Source organism: Chelon labrosus, assembly GCF_963514085.1.
Source record: "Chelon labrosus genome assembly, chromosome: 2".
NCBI lineage: Eukaryota > Metazoa > Chordata > Actinopteri > Mugiliformes > Mugilidae > Chelon > Chelon labrosus.
Window position 1 is genome coordinate 32,669,990 of NC_140338.1, and position 19,599 is coordinate 32,689,588.

Below are 19,599 nucleotides of genomic sequence, written 5' to 3' on the forward strand. Positions count from 1 at the left end.
CTATTAAGCAGATGTCATCAAGTCATCAAGTATAAACGCACTGAACTTGTGCGGAAAAGAACATTTTCTGGTTTCTGACAAAATGTGATAAAAATAAGCGTCAGGTTTCAGTTTGATTTTAAAAAAAATTCTATTTGACGTTAGGAGAATCAGATTTTTGGTTGTTGTTTGCCAGATTAACTGACAAAGCTCGGCAGGCAGGAGTGGACCCTTTAAATTATCTGTAGAGTCACACTCAAGTACTGAGCAATCACATCTCATCTCGTACACTATTATTTTTTATTCTGATTTTCTTTTTGTTGTATTGTGATCAAACTGTGCCACTTGCAAACCATGGTGTTGAGCGCCACACACACAAAGGCATACATATTTATTTTTTTCCTTCAGTTACAATAAGATGTTTTTGACTCACTGGCAGTTGGTTGGAAACAACATCTTCACATCGCTCACGAAAAAAACAATTTGATTATAACTTAGTAACCTTTTAAAAGTAACCTTTCAATATCTCAGACTAGATGCGTGTTTGTTTTGCAAGTGTGAATGCTTGTCAGAGTTTGTTTTATTTGAGAGACAGCATAAAATGGCTGACAATTCACAGCTAAAATAACAATATAACTCGCATCACATCTTTTGTGCAAACTCTAAGGTCCTTGCCACCAAACAGACAAAACACAGCCGTTTGCCTGTCTTGGGGTGTGGGTGAGTCAGACCCCTGTCCCCTGGCCTTTCAGAGAATAATTAATGTTGAATCAGTGGCAGAACGGCAAGTCGGTGAAAGAGATCTCTCTGATTTGCTGTTCAGCTTAGTGAACCAGTACGAGAAAAGAAAAACAGAAGTGAGTGATCATCTAGAATAAATGAACTGTAGCCCAACTGATTAGCATGATTCAGGAGAGGCCACCTCTATATAAGCTCTTCCTAGATGCCTAGCCTCCACGCTAATAGTAAATTTTCAGTTCCCTGGCATAGAACCTACTGTATGTTGCTGAGTGCGTCTGGCCGTTTGCTGTAGTCTTCGCAGTGTGTTCAACTTCAACTTTTTGGATAAGATAAAATAAGACAGATATTTATCCTACTGTGGGGAAATTTGCAAAACTGCAGTAGCAGTTTAAAGTTTAAAGAATTAGCACACAAGAGATTTAAAAAAAAAAAGTAATAAAACATTAAATCACTACAAAATAAAATAGAAAAAATGAAATACATACAAAAACTAAACTCATGAAATCCGGCAGTACTGATATCATCAACAACTGCTGTCACTTTAGAGTGCCCTTGATTACAAAGAAAGTCTCATCTCAGAATGTGTTGTATGTTCCCCTGATTTCTACCTTTCATCTCTTTTTTTAAGAGTGGGAATAAAAAACCTGAAGTGGAGTAGGCTGGGGTCTCAAATTAATTGAGAATTCGTATATTTCAGCGTAGTCATGCTGCTTATGGCACAGCAGACATCTGTACTCAACAATCAGTCTCTTCCAAGAACACGATAGGAAGAGTAATCATTTCAGTTATTTCTGTCGTAAATCTGCTAGATGCAATTCCTATGTGCTCACTGAAACTTACAGCCCACTAATGCAGCACTTTGGTCCTGACAGCCAGCATTGTAAAGCCCACAACAACTAGTGGGAGACAAGGTAACTTAATTTCCAATGGTTTCATAAAGCGGTGTCTAAACATTCATGTTGGCTGCAAGGACTCATAGCCCCCTTTTCAAAGCCTGCCTGTAACCATAGCAACATATAATGTTTAGGTTTCCCCATGACTAGGTATGATACATCTATACACTGGGGATAACTGCCAACGATGTTAGCAGGATAGCCTTTCCTGTTAATGGAATCATCTTTGTGAAGTCACTCTTTGTTCCTCTGAGCCAGGTCGAGAGCAAACCCCCGGCTGAAAGCATTTTCCCCGTCTCAAATCCATACTTTACAAGTCTTGGGGATGTCAGTCGCAAAAAGCTGGCCGCTTGTCCTCTTGGTTCCTCAGTCTGCATTATAGATCCTCTAAAACCATGAAGGAAACAGACAACAAAAAGAATACTATGTTCTCAAACTCACATTTAACTTGTGAATTATTCTGTTATGTTTAAGTCGTGCAGAACTGACGGAAGTTGCTGGTCTACCACTGTGTTTGCTTTTTTGCGTTATTATTTGACTGTTATGTGTTACCACAGTATGGATCTAAACTAACACCAAAGCCTCACAAACAAAGTTACACAAAGTTAAACCTCAGTTTGTTTGTTTTTTCCAGTTTAGTCTGGTGGCCTTGTAGAGAGTGTGGATGGCTAAAAGGGTTTCAAATTCCCTTTAGGAGAGGCTTGTTCTGACTGCGGCGTAAAGCAGGGATAATGTTGTAAATATAGTATCTGCTCAAATGGATGTTGGTTTGTTTCAGGTGAACTAAAGATGTTTTTCTGCTGACCCCGCTCACAGCAGCTCAGTGGCATTGGAGCCAGCTCTCCTTCAAACTGGGAGTGTATTGACCGCCATTATGGACGAATACCTCATACAACCCCACTGCAAAGTAACTGAGCTGTCCTTTTAAGGTGTTTCTGTGAAGAAGAGAGAAACAGAGAAAGATATTCAGGCACTCATAAGCAGAGCATGGACAAGAGGTTTATCTAAGGCTTTCATGAAATCGGGCATAAATATGGCAACAAAAAAGTGCGTGCATTGTTTTGATCAGGGTACCAGTGAAAGACACACCTGCTTTCTTATAAAGATGATGTTGCATTACACAAAATACTATGTATTTACAGTATACTACATGTGTATTGATTCCATCATTTAATTTATTCCAGCTTGCCCCAGATGATGCCTGGAAGTGTCCCCACTGTAAGCAGCTTCAGCAGGGGATGGTGAAGATGAGCCTGTGGACACTGCCTGACATACTGATCCTTCATCTGAAGCGCTTCCGACAGGTACGAGAGCTTTCCTGTGTCCTCTGATGGAGACAGTTACTATTGTTATCAAGCTTTTCCTATTAAGCGTCGATGAAATGACTGTGTGGAATGTGAAATACATTGTTCTTACAATGACAAAACACACAGACTGCTGTAAATATTTCATGAAAACCGACCACTTGTCAGTATCACTTAATGGTTAAATGATACTACAAAGTACTACAACATGTGTAATTTCCAGTTAAGGTTAAATGCATGAATAAGAATATAAAGATGTTATGCATTAAAGCCATTTTACCAATAAGCGAAGGAGCACACTATTGAGGGAATCTTTCAACAGACAGCGGATGCTTTAATGAATGCTCAGAAAGTGAGAAGGACACAGCGTGTTTGCATCTGCAGATGGCGTTCAAGAAAAATCAGAAGAAGCTGCTGCTCACAAAACAGCGCAAATGTACGAGATGAAAAATGAAAAGAAGCTTGATGAAAACTGGCAGTGCATTCTTTCACTAGATAAAACCAAATTGAAGTTGTTCAGATCAGATGAGGTTGTGCATGTTCGGTGTGGACCGTACCATAAATATGGAGATGGGAGTGTGCTACATGATTGCAAAAGGGGTGGAGTAGTAACAAGTTTTTAAGATAAAGAGCCTTTATTTGTCATTATATTATACAAGTATCATATAACGAGATTGCATGGTCAGACATGGAGGGTTTTGTACTGCAATACTAAAGATACCTCCAAATCTAAGGGGGCAGGAACTTTTCCCAAAATGACAATGATCCCAGAGGCACTGCAACAATTCCAAGAGTGTCAGGACAGGTTCAAATCATAATCATGCCCTTGCCACGTGTGCACTGACAAGAGCACTGCACTGAAAAGAGAGCAGCTGAATCATCCTGAAAAATAAATAGCAAAACACAAATTTCTACTATTTTTCATGCTCAGGATGATCGAATCTCTCATCAAAAGAGTGTAGTCATCTTTTTTTCAAATCTAATTAATATACTTAGCTGTTGCTAACACATAACTATATAAAGTAATGAATTATTGTGTTTGCATCTTCTCCTGCCACCTCCCCTGTGCCCCAAAATAAATTCATGTTTTAGAAAAAGCCAAACATGTCTTCTTTACAATCATGGGCCCTTTCCTGAATCAACCGAGGATCTAAACGAACTGAACAAAGTGTTCTTGTTGTAGTTGCTGTGACAATGATGGAGGAGTCGATAAAAGCTAACAGAAAACTAACGTGGATTTTGCAGAGCTGACCGTTACACATGCTGTTTTTTTACAAATGGGAATTAACATCACCCTGTACCATGAGCACTGTCACCAACCTCAATGCATTATTGAAAGCATGTGTCGGTGACAGCAACCTGTCAACATCATGAGTCGCTGTGTGGATGTCATCCACCCGCAGCATCTTGCCAAAGCCTCTGTGACCTCAGGCAGGGAAATCAGAAAGGAATCAATCCCACGCATCTTCCTCCTCCACTGGTAACAAGTTTGTCTCGGTCTGGAGGGATAGAGGCTCAAATACAAAGTGTTTTTATGCATTCTGGCTGTTTACTGAATGGCAAAACATAAAAGAAGTCAGCACCACTGAAAAAACAAAATGCTGCACACACTACACTCTGGGCGCTTTCTAATCACAAACCCTTGATAGCTTTCCAGTCAGCTTTGAGGGAAACATACTGCTGGTGTATGTCTTTGTTGAGTGCAAGCTCCCGCTGCTGTACAGGAAGACAAAGCATTATTACCGATGAGGTATTACCAGCGCCATGTCGGCCACCGCTGGTTTGGGAAATGGTAAATGGTCTTGTAATTATAAAGCCTTTCTCCCTATTGCTCCCTTGCTAATAACCTACCTACTACCACAGCCACCCCCAAGACATTCACTTACAACACAAATAACTCCTATGTTGTCTCCTCCACAGATGACTGACATGTTCAGATTTTTCCCTCAGTGCTTGTCTATGTGCACCATCATTTCCCAATCCCTGGTAAAATTAGGCTATTACCTCCTTCCCTCACACTAGGAAGGCTGTTCCCGTATTTTCAAAAGTGAGTTTTAAAGAGTGGAATTACAGTCTCTTGAAGGGTAGCCTTCTCCAAAGCTGTGCCACATCTAATATTAATTCCAAGCAGGTTTTGAGCATATACCTTGTTCACATCAAAAAGATACAAGGTTTGGACATTTTCAACGTTATTCATTACTTGTGTTCATGGGCATTCCTATGCGATGTCCGCACATATTAGCCATAAAGCAGCTGCCATGTGAGTCCTGTATGGGCTGTCTCTAGTGTACACGGCTAAATTTTTTGTTATTTTTTCCATTGTTTGTGATATGGTTGATGAGTCAAGTTCAGTTTTTTATCCGCTTTCAGCTACTGATTCTTTCTTCTTTAAAGGACAAACTCTAACGTTTCTTGTAGGGAGTTCTATCTTCATATGTGAATGAACATTATAAGTTGTTTAGTTAGAAGCTATGTGATTCAGGCTCTAAGGACATGTAGGGATGTGACCATGTGTTAAATAATATACCACTGTATACCTATTGCTGCTATAACGTTTGTTTGATTGTGCAGTTAGTGTTCATGATTTGGGGAAACTTTCAGTACTAGTTCAGTACAATTTTTTTCCTCACACTACACTACAGGTCACTTCAGTTGTTATTATTACAATGTATTACAGTGAGATTGAAAGAATTATTTAGCAGACTAGACCATATAAACCCATACACCTGAGTTGCTATGTAATTACTGACTACAATGTTACCACAGCAATCTGTGCAAATATGTTGGTGATGTCTGGACACACAAATTGGATTGGAGGATTTGCTGTTAACAGTGTGGTCAGTCTGTCGTGAAGCTCTGATGTGAGAAACAAATTGGCTTTGCATGCAGTCTGAACATAGCCGACAGATCCTGTACTCGGCCGTGTTTTTTCCATCATCCAGCTCAGGCACACCTGAGAGAAAATGCCGCTGCTGCAATGCTGACGTGCCTCTCAATGTGTCGACCTTGTGTGAAGGTGTAACATATTGTTGTTAAAACACACAATGCTTAATCCATGTACAGTGTCAAAGGATGCCATCTATGAGAGTGTATGCTTTTTCAGTTCACCTTGGCCAAGTCCAAAAAAGGACTTCTATCAACGTTTTTCAATTTGACAGCGGGCACCATGCGCAGAAGTATCCAACTTTATCTAGCAGTCACCGTTCCCAGTGCCACACAATGTTTGACTCTTTGATCCCCTGAGAGGTGACTTTAAACATTCCAAAAGCCATTTTTGCAGCAAAGTCTGAGTTCTCATATTCCTTCACCTTCAACCAGGGTTTGACTGACACCCATGGATCCTCACTGATTGTGGTCTCACAAACAGGTGGTATCCTGTTGTGCCTTTAACCTGTTGAGTTCCCCCTGCCATCTCCTCATCATATCAAACACTGTTTTGTACATTCCCGTTCCAGTGCAGCCAGTGTGACTTTCCCCATTCTTTATTAGAATTCAATAAATCACTCTGTCAAACCTTTGCCAAAGGTTTTGCATAGAGAGGTTGGCACCAGTAATCAGAGCATCATCATTTCTAAGGTCATGATATGGTGCCAATCTCAGGAGCAGCACTGAATGTTTAATAGTGAAAAATCAAGAGAAAATATACTCAATCACAATGTGCAGAAAATTGCTGCTGTACTCCTTAACTCAGTTACCACCCCTAAAAGAATTCTGCTCACTTCAGATTTAATTCAAAGCAGAATTAGACTTTAAATGCACTCTACAATAACATGTTTTGTTCGTTTCCAGCTAAATTCCTTTACAATCTGTTTATGTTTGAATCCTTTTCTCTAAATTGTGTTGTCAAATGTTTTTATCAGTGTACCCTAAATAACACATACATACACATTCAAACCCAAAATTCAATAATGTGCAGGAAGATATTTGGCAGCAGGTTGATGTCATCTTGGCTAAGTCTGTACTAGGTTTGGATTTGGTGGTTTTAAAGATGGTCACATTTTCTCTGGCCAAGTCTGTCAACCTCTTCCTCTGACTGAACAGGAAGCATCTGTGAACATCTGTGGCCCATCATCTAAAAGAGATGTCAAATTGAGGGAGTGCTGCTGAGAGGTGCATCCTTCCTGCTGGTTCTCTGATCTCTGCTAAAGACTTCAGAAGGTCCATTAAAGTAACTGACAGCTGATAACGGAGGTTCTTGGTCACCTCCACGCCCCAATGCTCTTCTTGCTTTGTTACTCAGTTTGGTCAACTCTAGGAAGAATTCCAAAGTTTTAGAAATAGTTGTACACTTTCGCCCTGATCTCACAGTTTGATAATTGGGTTTCTTGGAATTGATGGGGCTTTTGTCCTGACATGCAGTGTGGATTTTTTGACCTTATATAAACTACAATCCATGGTGGATAACCAAAAGATCTGAATACTTTTGGTTTTGGTTTGAGTTGTGCAAAGGTGAAGGCTCCTTTCCTTTGCACACTTTCTTAAGCGACTGTATATGTACTGCATATATAAATGAGATCTGTTTCAACAGGTGGGCGAGCGAAGGAACAAGCTGTCAACCCTGGTGCGATTCCCCCTTACTGGTCTAGACATGGCCCCCAATGTAGTGAAGAGAACTCAGAGTATGAGGAACCTGAACCTGGGACCATCCACACCTTCCTGGAAGCACCAGTCTGCTGACATGATCTTCCCCCATGACTATCTGTATGACCTCTATGCTGTGTGTAACCATCATGGAGGAATGCACGGAGGACATTATACCGGTAAGGAACCGCGCAATAAAAAATTATTAACAGTCACAGATCCAGTTAAAATACTAACATTTGATGAATGCATCCTCGACTGTACCGAGCAATAGTTTGCTTCATTCTCTCAAGGCTGAATTTATAGTCACCATATTTTACCAAGTATTTATCAAAATTTCTGTTAGCAGAGAACTGAGAACAATTTCACCCAGGACATTATGTCTATCTTTACACAATCTAATTAGTTCTTTAGTTCTTGAACTTTAGTTCAAGTCTGCATATTCACCTCCTGTTCGTTGCCTGCTGCATTACAGAGCTGTCATAACTGGTCATGTTTTCTCTTTTCTAGCTTGTGTTTTAAGCTTGAATAACATTTTGGGACACAACCCTTCCTATTTGTATTTGTGTGATGTGAAAGTAATTATCAAGCAGCCACTAATCCTCCAGTATGAGGAGGATTTTCAAACCACACTGCCATACACCTGGTTAATTACTTACCAACCAGCATATAGGTGATGAGTTCAGGGAAGTTGCAGAATGGGGAAGTTACAAGTGAGGAGGTAAGACCAATTCTGTAACTGCAGGGAATAGCTGCACTCTGAGACTAATAGTTTGGAAATAAATGTAGACAGCAGGAGATAAGGACACAGAAGTCATCACCATAATGTCCACTCTTTGGCGTTTTAAGGTGGAATTTGGAGCCTTATCTATATGGAAACAGTAATCTGATTCATATATTTTAGGTAAAATAAAAAAACTCTATACATTATGCCTTTATACATGTGCTATACATTATTTAACTTTGGTATATATTCCTTTTGTGCAATGAGCACAATTATCAAAGGAATACATGTTAGTGGAATAAAATAACCAACACATATAGTGAAGGCTGTGTCTTAGACTTGATTTAAACCTTTGCAGCTAACAAACATTAATTTGGATATCTCTTGTTTCTAATTGGCACTTTTCAATCCAGCTTACTGTAGGAATTCGGTGGATGGTCAGTGGTACAGCTACGATGACAGTAGTGTAGACCTGGTTCCAGAGGAGGAAGTATGTACCAGAGGAGCTTACATCCTTTTCTACCAGCGACGCAACACCATTCCTCCATGGTCTGCCAGCAGCTCAGTCAGAGGTATGATATCCATTAACTATCAAACTACATGGTATAAATGATTTAATCAATAATAATAAAAAAAAATAATCTGATTTTGTGGAAAAGGAAAAATATGTGACATACACTAATTAAGCACTTGCTTGACATTGCTGGGTTGTATAATAGTACCATTGCGGACATTTATTGCTGCCTGTCACATCTATGAGAATATGAAAAAACTAAGGTGTAACTTTAAAAGTCCAAAGTTCCATGTTTGATTTGTTCCTGTATGGTTTCTCAATGTGGCATATTGCTTTGAAAGTTCAGCTTTTCAACATTAGAAAAGCTTAGATTTGGCTTTTTCTACATCTAAAGAAAACCTAGAGCTTCCATCTGGCCTCAAAACTGCTGCTGTGTTCTGTGCATTAAAAGCTGCCAGAAAAATAAATCCATTCAGAAATTACTCAGCCAACAAATACAAAGGCTGGGTGGAAGAGGAGAGAACACCGCAGCATGAGAGCTGCTCTTTCAACAACAATGAAATCTTCCTTTGCCTCTTTGTGCACTGTTCATGTCTATTATTCACAAGTAACAGCCCATGGTAAAAGCAGAGACACCTGTTTTTTAATCACATTTTCGTCAAATCATAGGCACTAGTATACTAGTCAGTCTGGTTAGTCAGTGCCGCTCTTTCTTACTAGAAATATACGCTCACGTGACAGTTCATTCAGTGCACTACTACACAATATATCAGGCCTGCACTAAATCTTAGTTTCATGAAGGTTATAATATTCAGAATTTATTTCAAATAACTGAGAGAGCTGTTGATTCAACTATTTTCATTTAGAGGCTGTGCTGTTGTGCCAACATGTGTTTCTATTATTTTGACAACCCCATTTCAGTCAGTGGGCTAGGCTAAAGTACGGAAACACTTTAGTGTTAGGACTGACTTTAGTGTTAAGGTCAGTCCTGTTCAACAGCACCACAAGCTCCATCCTCCAAAATGATCGTACAGTTGAATTACCTGCTTTCTTACACTATTTCAGCATAAACTGGATTTTATAACAGTCTTGAGAAAATTTGTATTGTTATTGACGCTATATAAATAAAATTGAATTGAATTGAATTGAATTAAGGCAGAGTTACTACAGGAACATTATTTTCACTGGTTCATTTATTGGTTTGGCAAGTGAGTGTAATTTTAAACTTAAGAGGGATTCATATTCTCATAGAGAATGTTCAGACTGCTAAAAGTCAGATATAATAATAGTAATGAAGCTGTGCAGACAAACCTGAAACCCTTTGCCACTCGGTAAAGAGCATACACATACAGATACTTTAAATATCAGAATGCCTCTGATCACTGAGATGACAATCTTTATCTCCATGAACTGTTCTTTCCTATGGTCCCATTATTAGTCCAAACAACTAATAATGTTCTCATATCTGTCCATTGTGTGTGACACTCTTTTACATTTTCCTCACTTCTAGTGATCATTGTGGATCTTTTCCACATTCAAAATTACAATCATCTGTGCATATGTTCAGTGCCCTGAATATAAGGAGAGCCAAACACCAAAAAATTCCTTTCTACTGTCGGCATTGCAAGTCAACATACTCTAGATACTCTTAAAACATACTGTAGTTGAACTAGCTGTTAAACTATATAGCTGCATCATATACACTGATCAGCCAAAACATTAAAACCACTGACAGCAAAAGTAAATAACATTGACCATCTTGTGACAATACAATGTTCTGCCGGGAAACTTTTGGACCTGGCATTCATGTGGATGTTACTTAGACATGTAGCACCCACCTAGACCAGACCAGGCACCTCCACCTCATAACAATGACACTCCTTGATGGCAGCAGCCATCCCCGGCAGGATGCAGCCTGACACAGACACACACACAAAAACAGTTTAGGAACAACTCAAAAAACATGAAGAACAGCACAAGGTGCTGACCTGGCCTCCAAATTCACTAGATCCCAAACTGATGTATCAGTGTGATGATCCACAGAGGACCCTCCCCTCAACCCATAGGACCCAAAGGCCCCCACTAACAACATTCTGTTGCCAGACACCACAGGACACCCTCAGAAGGCCCATGTCCATTCTCTGATGAGTCACAACTGTTTTGGAGGCACAAGGGAGACCTACACAATATTAGGAAGGTGGTCATAATGTTATGCCTGACTGGTGTAGTTGCAAGCACTGACATCACCCATTGGTTTGCACTGAATTAAAGCCTAAACAGCTGCTATATGGTCCATTCCATTCCAATATGAAGCAGAGTGATAAGACCCTTAAGGGCCAAGCTCCAACATATCTCAAGGGCTAACCGGTGGTTCCTAGAGTTTCAAAAAGAAGATTTGGGAGGTAAAGCCTTCAGCTACCAGGCCCTTCTCCTGTGGAACAGCTCCCAGTTTGGGTTTGGTAGGCAGATTCCCTCTCTACTGTTAAGGTTAGGCTCAAAACTTTCTCTTTTGATAATGCTTATAGTAAGGGCTGACACAGGTGACTCTGCACCATCCCTTGGTTAAGCTGCTATAGGCCTAGCCTGCTGGAGGACTTGATGCACTAAATTCTGTCATCTACTTATCATCTCATTTCGTCTGTCTTGCTATCCAGGCATTTGTGTGCTACTACTGTATAGCAGTTTATTAGCTGTGTGTCCCTCTCTCCATCTCTTGTTCCTCCTGCTGCTTTCTTCTTTCCTCTCTTTTCTGTCTCTACCTGGCTGGCTTCAAGCAGATGGGTCCCTCCATATGAGCTGCTCAAGGTTTCTTCCTGTTAAAAGGGAGTTTTTCCATGCCTCGATTCCTTTAGTGCATGCTGAATTTCAGGTCTTGAAACAATTTGTTACTGACACAATATAAATAAAATTCAATTGAGATGAACTAATCAGTGGGGTAGCAGAACAAGCACCCTGACATGAGACCTCATTTTACTGACCAGGACTGTAAACACTGCTGCTCTGACATTTTTTTTTTATTATTTTTCTTTTCAGGAGCACATTATTAATTCAAAATACAACCTCTTCGCTGTAATATTTCATTGTGAATGGGGTTTCCCTTTTCATATAACTTTATGACAATATCAGTATCAAAACATTATCTTTACTGTTTAACAGATGCATGTGTGTGCAAATGTGCAGACAGTTGGATACAAAAAATGATTTTGCAGTGTCTCTGCTTGACACATGCCCCTTAAAGATCTATTATAATAAAAAAATGATTCTATTTTTTGTTACCCTATGCACTGTGCTTGAATGGAAATAATGGATTATTCATTAGTCTGTGGGTGAAAGAAAAAAACACGTGAAGCAGTGGTAACAATTGTCCATTCAAAGGCACAAAGTCAGTAATTGGCTAGTGAAAGGTAGTCCACCCTGTAATCCAATGTGTCATCCAATAAAAGCTGACTCTGGGGAGAAATGTATTATTTTGTATGCATTACTGCACTTTTTATATTAAAAAAAAAAAAAAAAAAAGAAAAGAAAAGAAAAAAGACTTTAAATGCCGCTATTTCTACCCCCACATGTAGTTATAGTGGCTATGGTGATGTTCCCATGGTGACTGCATCAGTGGTGGTTTAGTTACTCCTTTTTCTTGTCTGGTGAGTTTGAATTAATCTGCCTCAGTTGGTGAAGTGATAACAAACACGACTTGAATCTTCAAGCTTGAATTCCACCTTTTGACGTTATAATACAATTAACACACAAAATACTACAGTACTATTGTACAAACATTATATTCCATTCATGTTTTTAATATCACTGCATTTCAGAGGCAAATATTGGTCTTTTTATTTCACTATATGTTTTGGCCAGCTGTGGTTACTGATCATAAACAAATTCTCTAACCTTGTAGATATAATACCCCACTTTGTGTTACTCGAAAAAATGTGAATCGGTTCCAACTCATCTATATCTCACTTTAAAATATTAATCCATGAGTAATTATAATCCTTTAATCTAACACAAGTTCCACCATGCATATTACTTCTGTGCATTACTTCTGTTCACGAGCTGTTTATCTACATGGTGGTATAACTATATTTAGTTCATCCACCTGTGCTATACAAATCACAGGTACTGGAGTACAGAACTGCATTTGCGGGGAGAGTGAGTAATTTTAGATGAAACTCTGTGTTGGAGTTATATGTACTGTGGGCCCCCTATGGTATGAACACACCAAACCTACATCAAAGAACTACCGGCAATAAAGGCAGACTGTGAATTCGCATCACGTCGCATGTGGGCAGTAAACATATCGCAAAGATTATAGCGAAGGCCAGCTGGCACATACATTCTGTGCTTTCTGTGTGCCCTTTGAACTTTGTTGTTTTGTTTACTTTCATCACTTCCATATCTCTTCTTGTGCACTGGTTTCCTAAGCTGAATAGCCAATTAGAGTAGGCTCTTTAACCAATATGTTAAAACAACAGGGGTCTGACTAGTGCCAATGGTACTGGACACTGTCAATACTATATGCTCACAGATGTTCACTAATTAGGAGTGCAATGCTAAATAAGTGGAATACTCTTTTACTCCTCTTTTTTTTCCTCCTTTGATCCCTCTTTTGTTTCCTCCTCACAGGCTCCACCAGTTCTTCGATGTCAGACCACTGGCTAATCAGGCTAACAGGTGACAGTAAAAGAGGCAGTGTGGTGTCTCGTTCCTCCACAACCTGCCCGTCTTCCATACCTGACTCACCAGAGTCTCCAGTCTTCCTTGATAATGGTTTTAAAGGGGAAAGAGGTAAGGGACCACCCTTAGGACTTCCCGTAATCATTTCACTTGCTCACTAACAATGTATTATAAGGTCTTGCATTGAAATATAAAAACGGAAACATTTTCCTCTCTCCATGTCAGGAGGCTTTGATACCAGACCATTTGTCAGGGGTCTTCAGGGGCGCAGCGTGAGCATGAGAGCCCCCAGCAAGACCAAGGACACCCTGAGCAAAGTGCTTCCCATGCGCTGGTCCTTGGGTTCCAAGGACAGACGAAAAACTGATCCAGTGCCTACTCCAGTCCAAGATTCAGCCCCTGTGGAGCTAGTACAGTACCTGGAATCTGGCCGCCGACCCCGGTGCACAAAGGATTCTATAGTAACACTGATGAACGAGCCACGCAGCAAAAAGGAAGCTGCTGAGGCTCGCACCACGACCAACACTCGATCATCCAGTGTTGGGAATATGAGTTGTATAAGTAAGACGGTAGAGGAGCCAGCATTTTCACAAGTCCCAGAGGGCCAGAGGCGTTCATCAGATAAGACTGCCAGTTTGAGACGCAACAAGGGGAGCCAGACAAGAGACGAGAGCACGGTGAATATCAGTAGTAGTTCTAGCAGTAACACCCTTACCAGGAAGAAGGATGCCAAGAAGCAGAGCTCCTCCAGATCTTCCCAGGGCACTGAGGCAAAACAGAGTTCCAGTGCTGGAGTTCACTCCAGCTACAGTACGCCCAGCCTTCAGGATGGGACTCTGAGAAGGCAAAAGGGGGACAGGGCCGACAGAGAACACCACAACACATTTGAAGGAAACACTAAGACCAAGAAAGACGTGCCTAAGAGCCATGAGGGACTGCGCTCTTTCTTCAAAGGTAGTTTTCTGAAGAAGGATAAAGACCCAAGAAAGTCCAAGGAGGGTGAATCAGGTAGAGTAGGAGGAGAGGAGGAAGGAGGCAAAAGGACCATGTCAAAGCTGTCACTGTCTAATGGAGCAGCGGGCGGCAGAACTGGAGGGGAAGGAGGCAAGTCTAATGTTTCAGGCCATCTGGTCAATGAGCTGGCAAACGGGAAGGTGGGACGAACCACGGCTGACATCAAACGCTCCCACAGCTCCTCCAACATCCCCACCAAAGCAGAACACAGTGTGCGTAGGACAGCATCTTTGCATCGCAATGGGATGTCTGCGGCACCATCACGCAGCCTGACAACAGACAAACCATCTTATGGCACCCTGCAGAGGACTCGTTACAGCACAACCTCGCTGGGGCGCAAAAGAACAGTCCCTGAGTCCAGCTTCTGACGCAGGGACATGTAACACATCCACACACATAAAGCCTTTACTTGGTGTAAAGTGAATGGCATCCAATCTCTGAGATCAAAGCAATAGAGCTCCATTCACAGTGATGCGCCTTTTTGTCCCCAGAAAATTCACTGACTCACTGATTTGGTTTTCACCAGGGATTTGAGAGACATGGAGCAAGTGAAGGATTCTTTAATGCTGAGGAATAAAGAGCAGAATAACATGATGTGACCTGTCCATCGAATATTAGAGGGAGTCCATCTCTGTTCTGTTTTTAAATGACTTAAAACAAGTGCCTGAGTAACTAATATGCAGTTTAGACCAATGACTTTAATGTCTGTTTCGCACTGGAAGCACACAAATACACACACGCATACAAACTACAGGCGTGTGTGTCATATTAATGAAATGTGAGTGTTGAAATTCACTCATCTCTTTTGAACTCTTTTGGTTGTTGCTTACAATTAAGACCCACTGATTGTGTTCACTTATTAATAAGAATGTACTGTGTCCACCTGATTAACTGTGGTGCCCTGAGCCTGCAGTTTTTGATTAACACCAATTATTCATCTTTACTCCCTTGTTTTATGTTTATTTTAACAAGTGGCTTTTAAAACAATGCTGTGTTTTTGTAAAGCATTGCGACACAGTGGTGGTTAAAACTGATGCCTCAACAGCCTGAAGGTTCCGGGTTCCAGTCCAGGCCTGGGGACTTTCTGTGTGGAGTTTGTCTGCGTGGGTTCTCTCTGGGTACTCCAGCTTCCTCCCACTGTCCAAAGACATGCTGGTTAGGTTCATTGGTGATTCTAAATTGGCCGTAGGTGTGAATGTGAGTGTGAATGGTTGTCTGTCTCTCTGTGTTAGCACTGCGAAAGACTGGAGACCTGTCCAGGGTGTACCCCGTCTCTCGCCCGCTGACAGCTGGCGACCCCCTGCGACCTTTCACAGGACAAGCGGTTACAGAAGAATGAATGAATGATTTGTCCCCATACTGCAGTTTGGGTCATATGGATCATATATCATTGTGCAGCCTAATCTCTGTATAGGCTATATATGTCTTTAATGCAATAATACGGTATTGTCTTGATTTTACTTTGACACTGGTGTAAGCAATCCTCCTAAGTTTCTCAATGACTTTAGCAATTATCTGTGCACTATGTGAAGGTGGTGACCACAGCAAAGCACATTTTTTCCCCTCTCACAAGCTGTTCTGTAGATGCTGTGGTTTTTTTGAAAAACCCTAATTTTAGTGGATGTGCCCCAACAGGGCTGGTTGCTCTTTGATTGTAAGGTTTTTTTTTCTTTTTTTTTTTTCTTTTTTTTTGCAATCAAGTTTAACTGTAGCATTGCAGTCTTACATTGACAAAAGGAACTACTCCACAAAACACTGAAATGGACACAAAACCGCAATGTCTATGTAAAGAAAAAGCAGAGGTTCTTGATTCATTATTCATAGAATAAGCTTTTGTGTTAAAGAGAGTTACAGTACACATTGATATATGTCTATTTATATGTGCATTTGCTGTGTTTACTATAAATCAAGCTCACACAAACTGGCTTCCAGCACGTACTGAGAATTTTGCAGAGAAGTGTGTTAGTTCATCTTCTCACGGCACAAGTCATGCCCTAAATCAGTAAGAATCAGTATAATATATATATCACCATCAATGCAATTTTGTGCACAGTTATGTATTATGTTCTTAGTTGTGCACATTTTACGATTCTCTGAGAAGCCTAACTGCACGTCACTGACGAAGGACTTGTGTGCAGCAATGTCATTGTAAGTCCATAACAGCACACATTTTAATCTGTCAGTAATAATTCCCTCCTTTGTTTTTCACTGTGGTATGGTTAGTCTCAAAAACTAAGAACAAACTCCTGCATACCCACATCAAAACAGATGACAATGCTTTTCTTGTCAAACTGTCACTGAAAAAACTATCTATCTATTATCTATAGATACTTATACAATCTATTTAGTTATTAACCCCAGAATGATAAATTGTTGTCTTTTTAGCACATTCCCATTTAAGTATGACACAGTAAATGCATAAATCACAACAAAATCTATATTTTTGGCATTCTCCTTTACTCTTTGTTTGTTGATTAAATCCAGGCATTTTTAGCTGATTAAGCTGCTCCTTTGTGAATCCGGCGTAATGAAGGTTTTGCTGTGCACTTTACCTTTTCACAGCTTACACTATTTTGACGAATGGTGTTTGTGTTCATTGAGTGGGGACGTGCAGACATATATATATATATATTTTTTGTGTGTGTGTAATTGGTGATATACTTGCTTCTTTTTAACTTGCTACTCCTTTAACGAGCAACGTGCATTCGTACTCAGGCTGTTGGTTGATCACATGAAGGAAATGCACCCTCCACTTAGAAGTGCCCCAGTGGGAGTTGTGCGCATTCAAGGTCAAATTACATAACAAAATCTAGCCACTCAATCAATTCCATTAATGTTTGCACAGTGTGAATGTTTAATTTGCACTTAACACACAAGGGAATCCTCCCTAGTAAATAACGCTGCTGCTAATGCATAAGTATTGTGAATATAACTGGATGACAGTCCATTACAACATGCTGTTCAGCAGTTTATGGCCAGAATTAGACTACTGATCCTGAAATGTAGTAGGTGGTGATTGAATACATGCAATTCATTTAATTAAGGATGTAATGGTACTACATGAGCTTAATTGAAATTATATTAAACTGACTTTTTTGTCATTTGCTGAGTTTTGCATCCTTGGAAAAATAAAATAAAATAAAAAATAAAAACTATCTAAGCTCTCAGACACTAAATACAGATGACTGTTAGTTCTGGTCTCTGTGGTCAGTGTTTGAAACTTTAATTTCACATTTGACCACATAAAAAGTAAAAACCAACACTGTTTTTCAATAGCTGGGAAATGTGTGCTAACAAATGTCATATAACAATACTACATTTACTTTAAAATACTTGCTGCAATTATGAAATCTTAAATTCTAGACTGTTTGGTTGTTTGACTGTGATTAGAGCTTGACTGGAACAATATGTTTGTCACTATGTACATATGGAGGTTTACTAGTTTATTGGCATCAGAAGAACTATCAGATTGTGGACTACAACATCTGAATGTCTACAGTCATTATTCACATTGAAATATGAGTGTGGCATCCTTTTGTATTTTGACTTCTTAAGCAGCATGTCATAAGCCCACAATATGTCTTCTCTCAAGTTTATGCCAAGGTTACGAGTTATGATTTTTATCAAAACACTGACTCGATATTATACAAGACTTTTAAGCATGGTATATGACATGTTTTCATTTGCAAAGTTTTAGTTCCACCTCTAAGAATGATGCAGACGTATTGTGAGCTTATCTCAAATGATTCTAAATTGCTAAGGCGACCACAGCTTGTTGTTGTTGTTGCTTGTTTGTCATACTTGAAAATGAAATATCTGACTTATCTTTGCTTCTAGCTCTGCTCTCACGGTGTACAAATAGGTTTTAAGGTGCACTTGAGTAGCTTTTTTATTTTATTTTAATGCTTTTATCCTCATTGTGTCTCAAGCCAAAAAAAGCATGTCAATAAGTAATTCACTTTGCAGTACTATTTCTCATATATTTGGTTATTGATAAAAAATCAGATTACTGAACAACAAAAAGATTAGTGAATGTGCAACTGGAACACACAGCTCCAGGCTTAGTTTTCTTCTTGAAATGTCAAGAGGGATTGGAGGTGTCATTATTTGACTGCAGCTTCTGTTTATCTGTCCTCCAAATGTCCCACTCAAAGACACAAGAAGCATATTTAACAAAGTAATCACTATAATCACACAGCTGATAAAAAGACTCCTAAGCCCCAGATTTGTGTTTTTGAGAACCTCTACTCAGTAATTGGATGGCTGTGGCTTTGCGTTACCCGACTCTACAAATCCTTTTTTTAAAGCTTGAGAAATCTCTTTTCTGTTTCAGTGACAGAAAGCTTCCAGCTTAAAGTGCAGTCTCTTCTCCATCACTCTGAATTACCACATAATCAGTGGTTCGGAATGAAATATATTCACTTGTATTTTGTTTTTCTCTGAGAAGATTATCTGAGATCATTGTGGTGTTCTATTTTTTTAAAGAGGTACACTGTTGTTTCTGTTTTTCCTTTCTACCCCTCAATCCACATGTGGCCACATTTATAGTACGCTGTGTTTACTCTGCCAAACTGAGCACTTCTTATGTCAACACAACTCTCATAGGGTTCAAGATGTTTTTATATGCAATTTTTCTACATTTTCTAAAACAAATCTGTGTATATATTTGTGGATACACACTGACAGAAATGTGTGAGTGTGTGTGTGAGAGGAAGTGTGAATAAATATGGCTGTTCAGCCTTGTGGGTAGCAGTGATTGGGAATAAATGTCAAGATGTCAAAATGAACCGACATGCAATGTATTTCATTGTATTGCATTGGTGTAAAAAGTACGCTTCTACTGTAATACTAAAGTTTCTGCCTGAATTGTCCTCTGTTCATGATGGTATATTATTTTTATATTTGATATATTATATTTTTCCCATACAACAAATAAAATTATATTATTACATATGATTATGGCCTTCAGTCAGCAGCTTTTAAGAATTTACAAAGGAAGATTTAATCAGTCATGGAATTATGCATTATTTTAAATCTACTACTAGAAATGAATGACTTGTCACGATTTTTTGCCTGCGGGTTTTGCTGCCCTCTTACTGTAGTCTTCAGTGCGTATTATGCAGTCTGGCCTGTTTAAGTCTCATCATATGTTAGGACCTCAGTTTCAATGGAAAG

The 19,599-nt window shown here is 39.7% G+C and overlaps 1 protein-coding gene across 1 annotated transcript in view; it reads left to right on the top strand.

The window, feature by feature from the left end:
- Window positions 1-19,380, top strand: part of LOC311506830 (ubiquitin carboxyl-terminal hydrolase 43-like) — a 49,131-nt gene extending 29,751 nt beyond the window's left edge. The window contains exons 8-12 of the mRNA XM_084570928.1: window positions 2,798-2,917; window positions 7,446-7,677; window positions 8,636-8,794; window positions 13,360-13,521; window positions 13,636-19,380. Coding sequence (XP_084427054.1) covers window positions 2,798-2,917; window positions 7,446-7,677; window positions 8,636-8,794; window positions 13,360-13,521; window positions 13,636-14,792 — 1,830 coding nt within the window. The 3' untranslated portion in view covers window positions 14,793-19,380. The remainder of the gene's footprint in view (window positions 1-2,797; window positions 2,918-7,445; window positions 7,678-8,635; window positions 8,795-13,359; window positions 13,522-13,635) is intronic.
- Window positions 19,381-19,599: the final 219 nt, after the last annotated feature.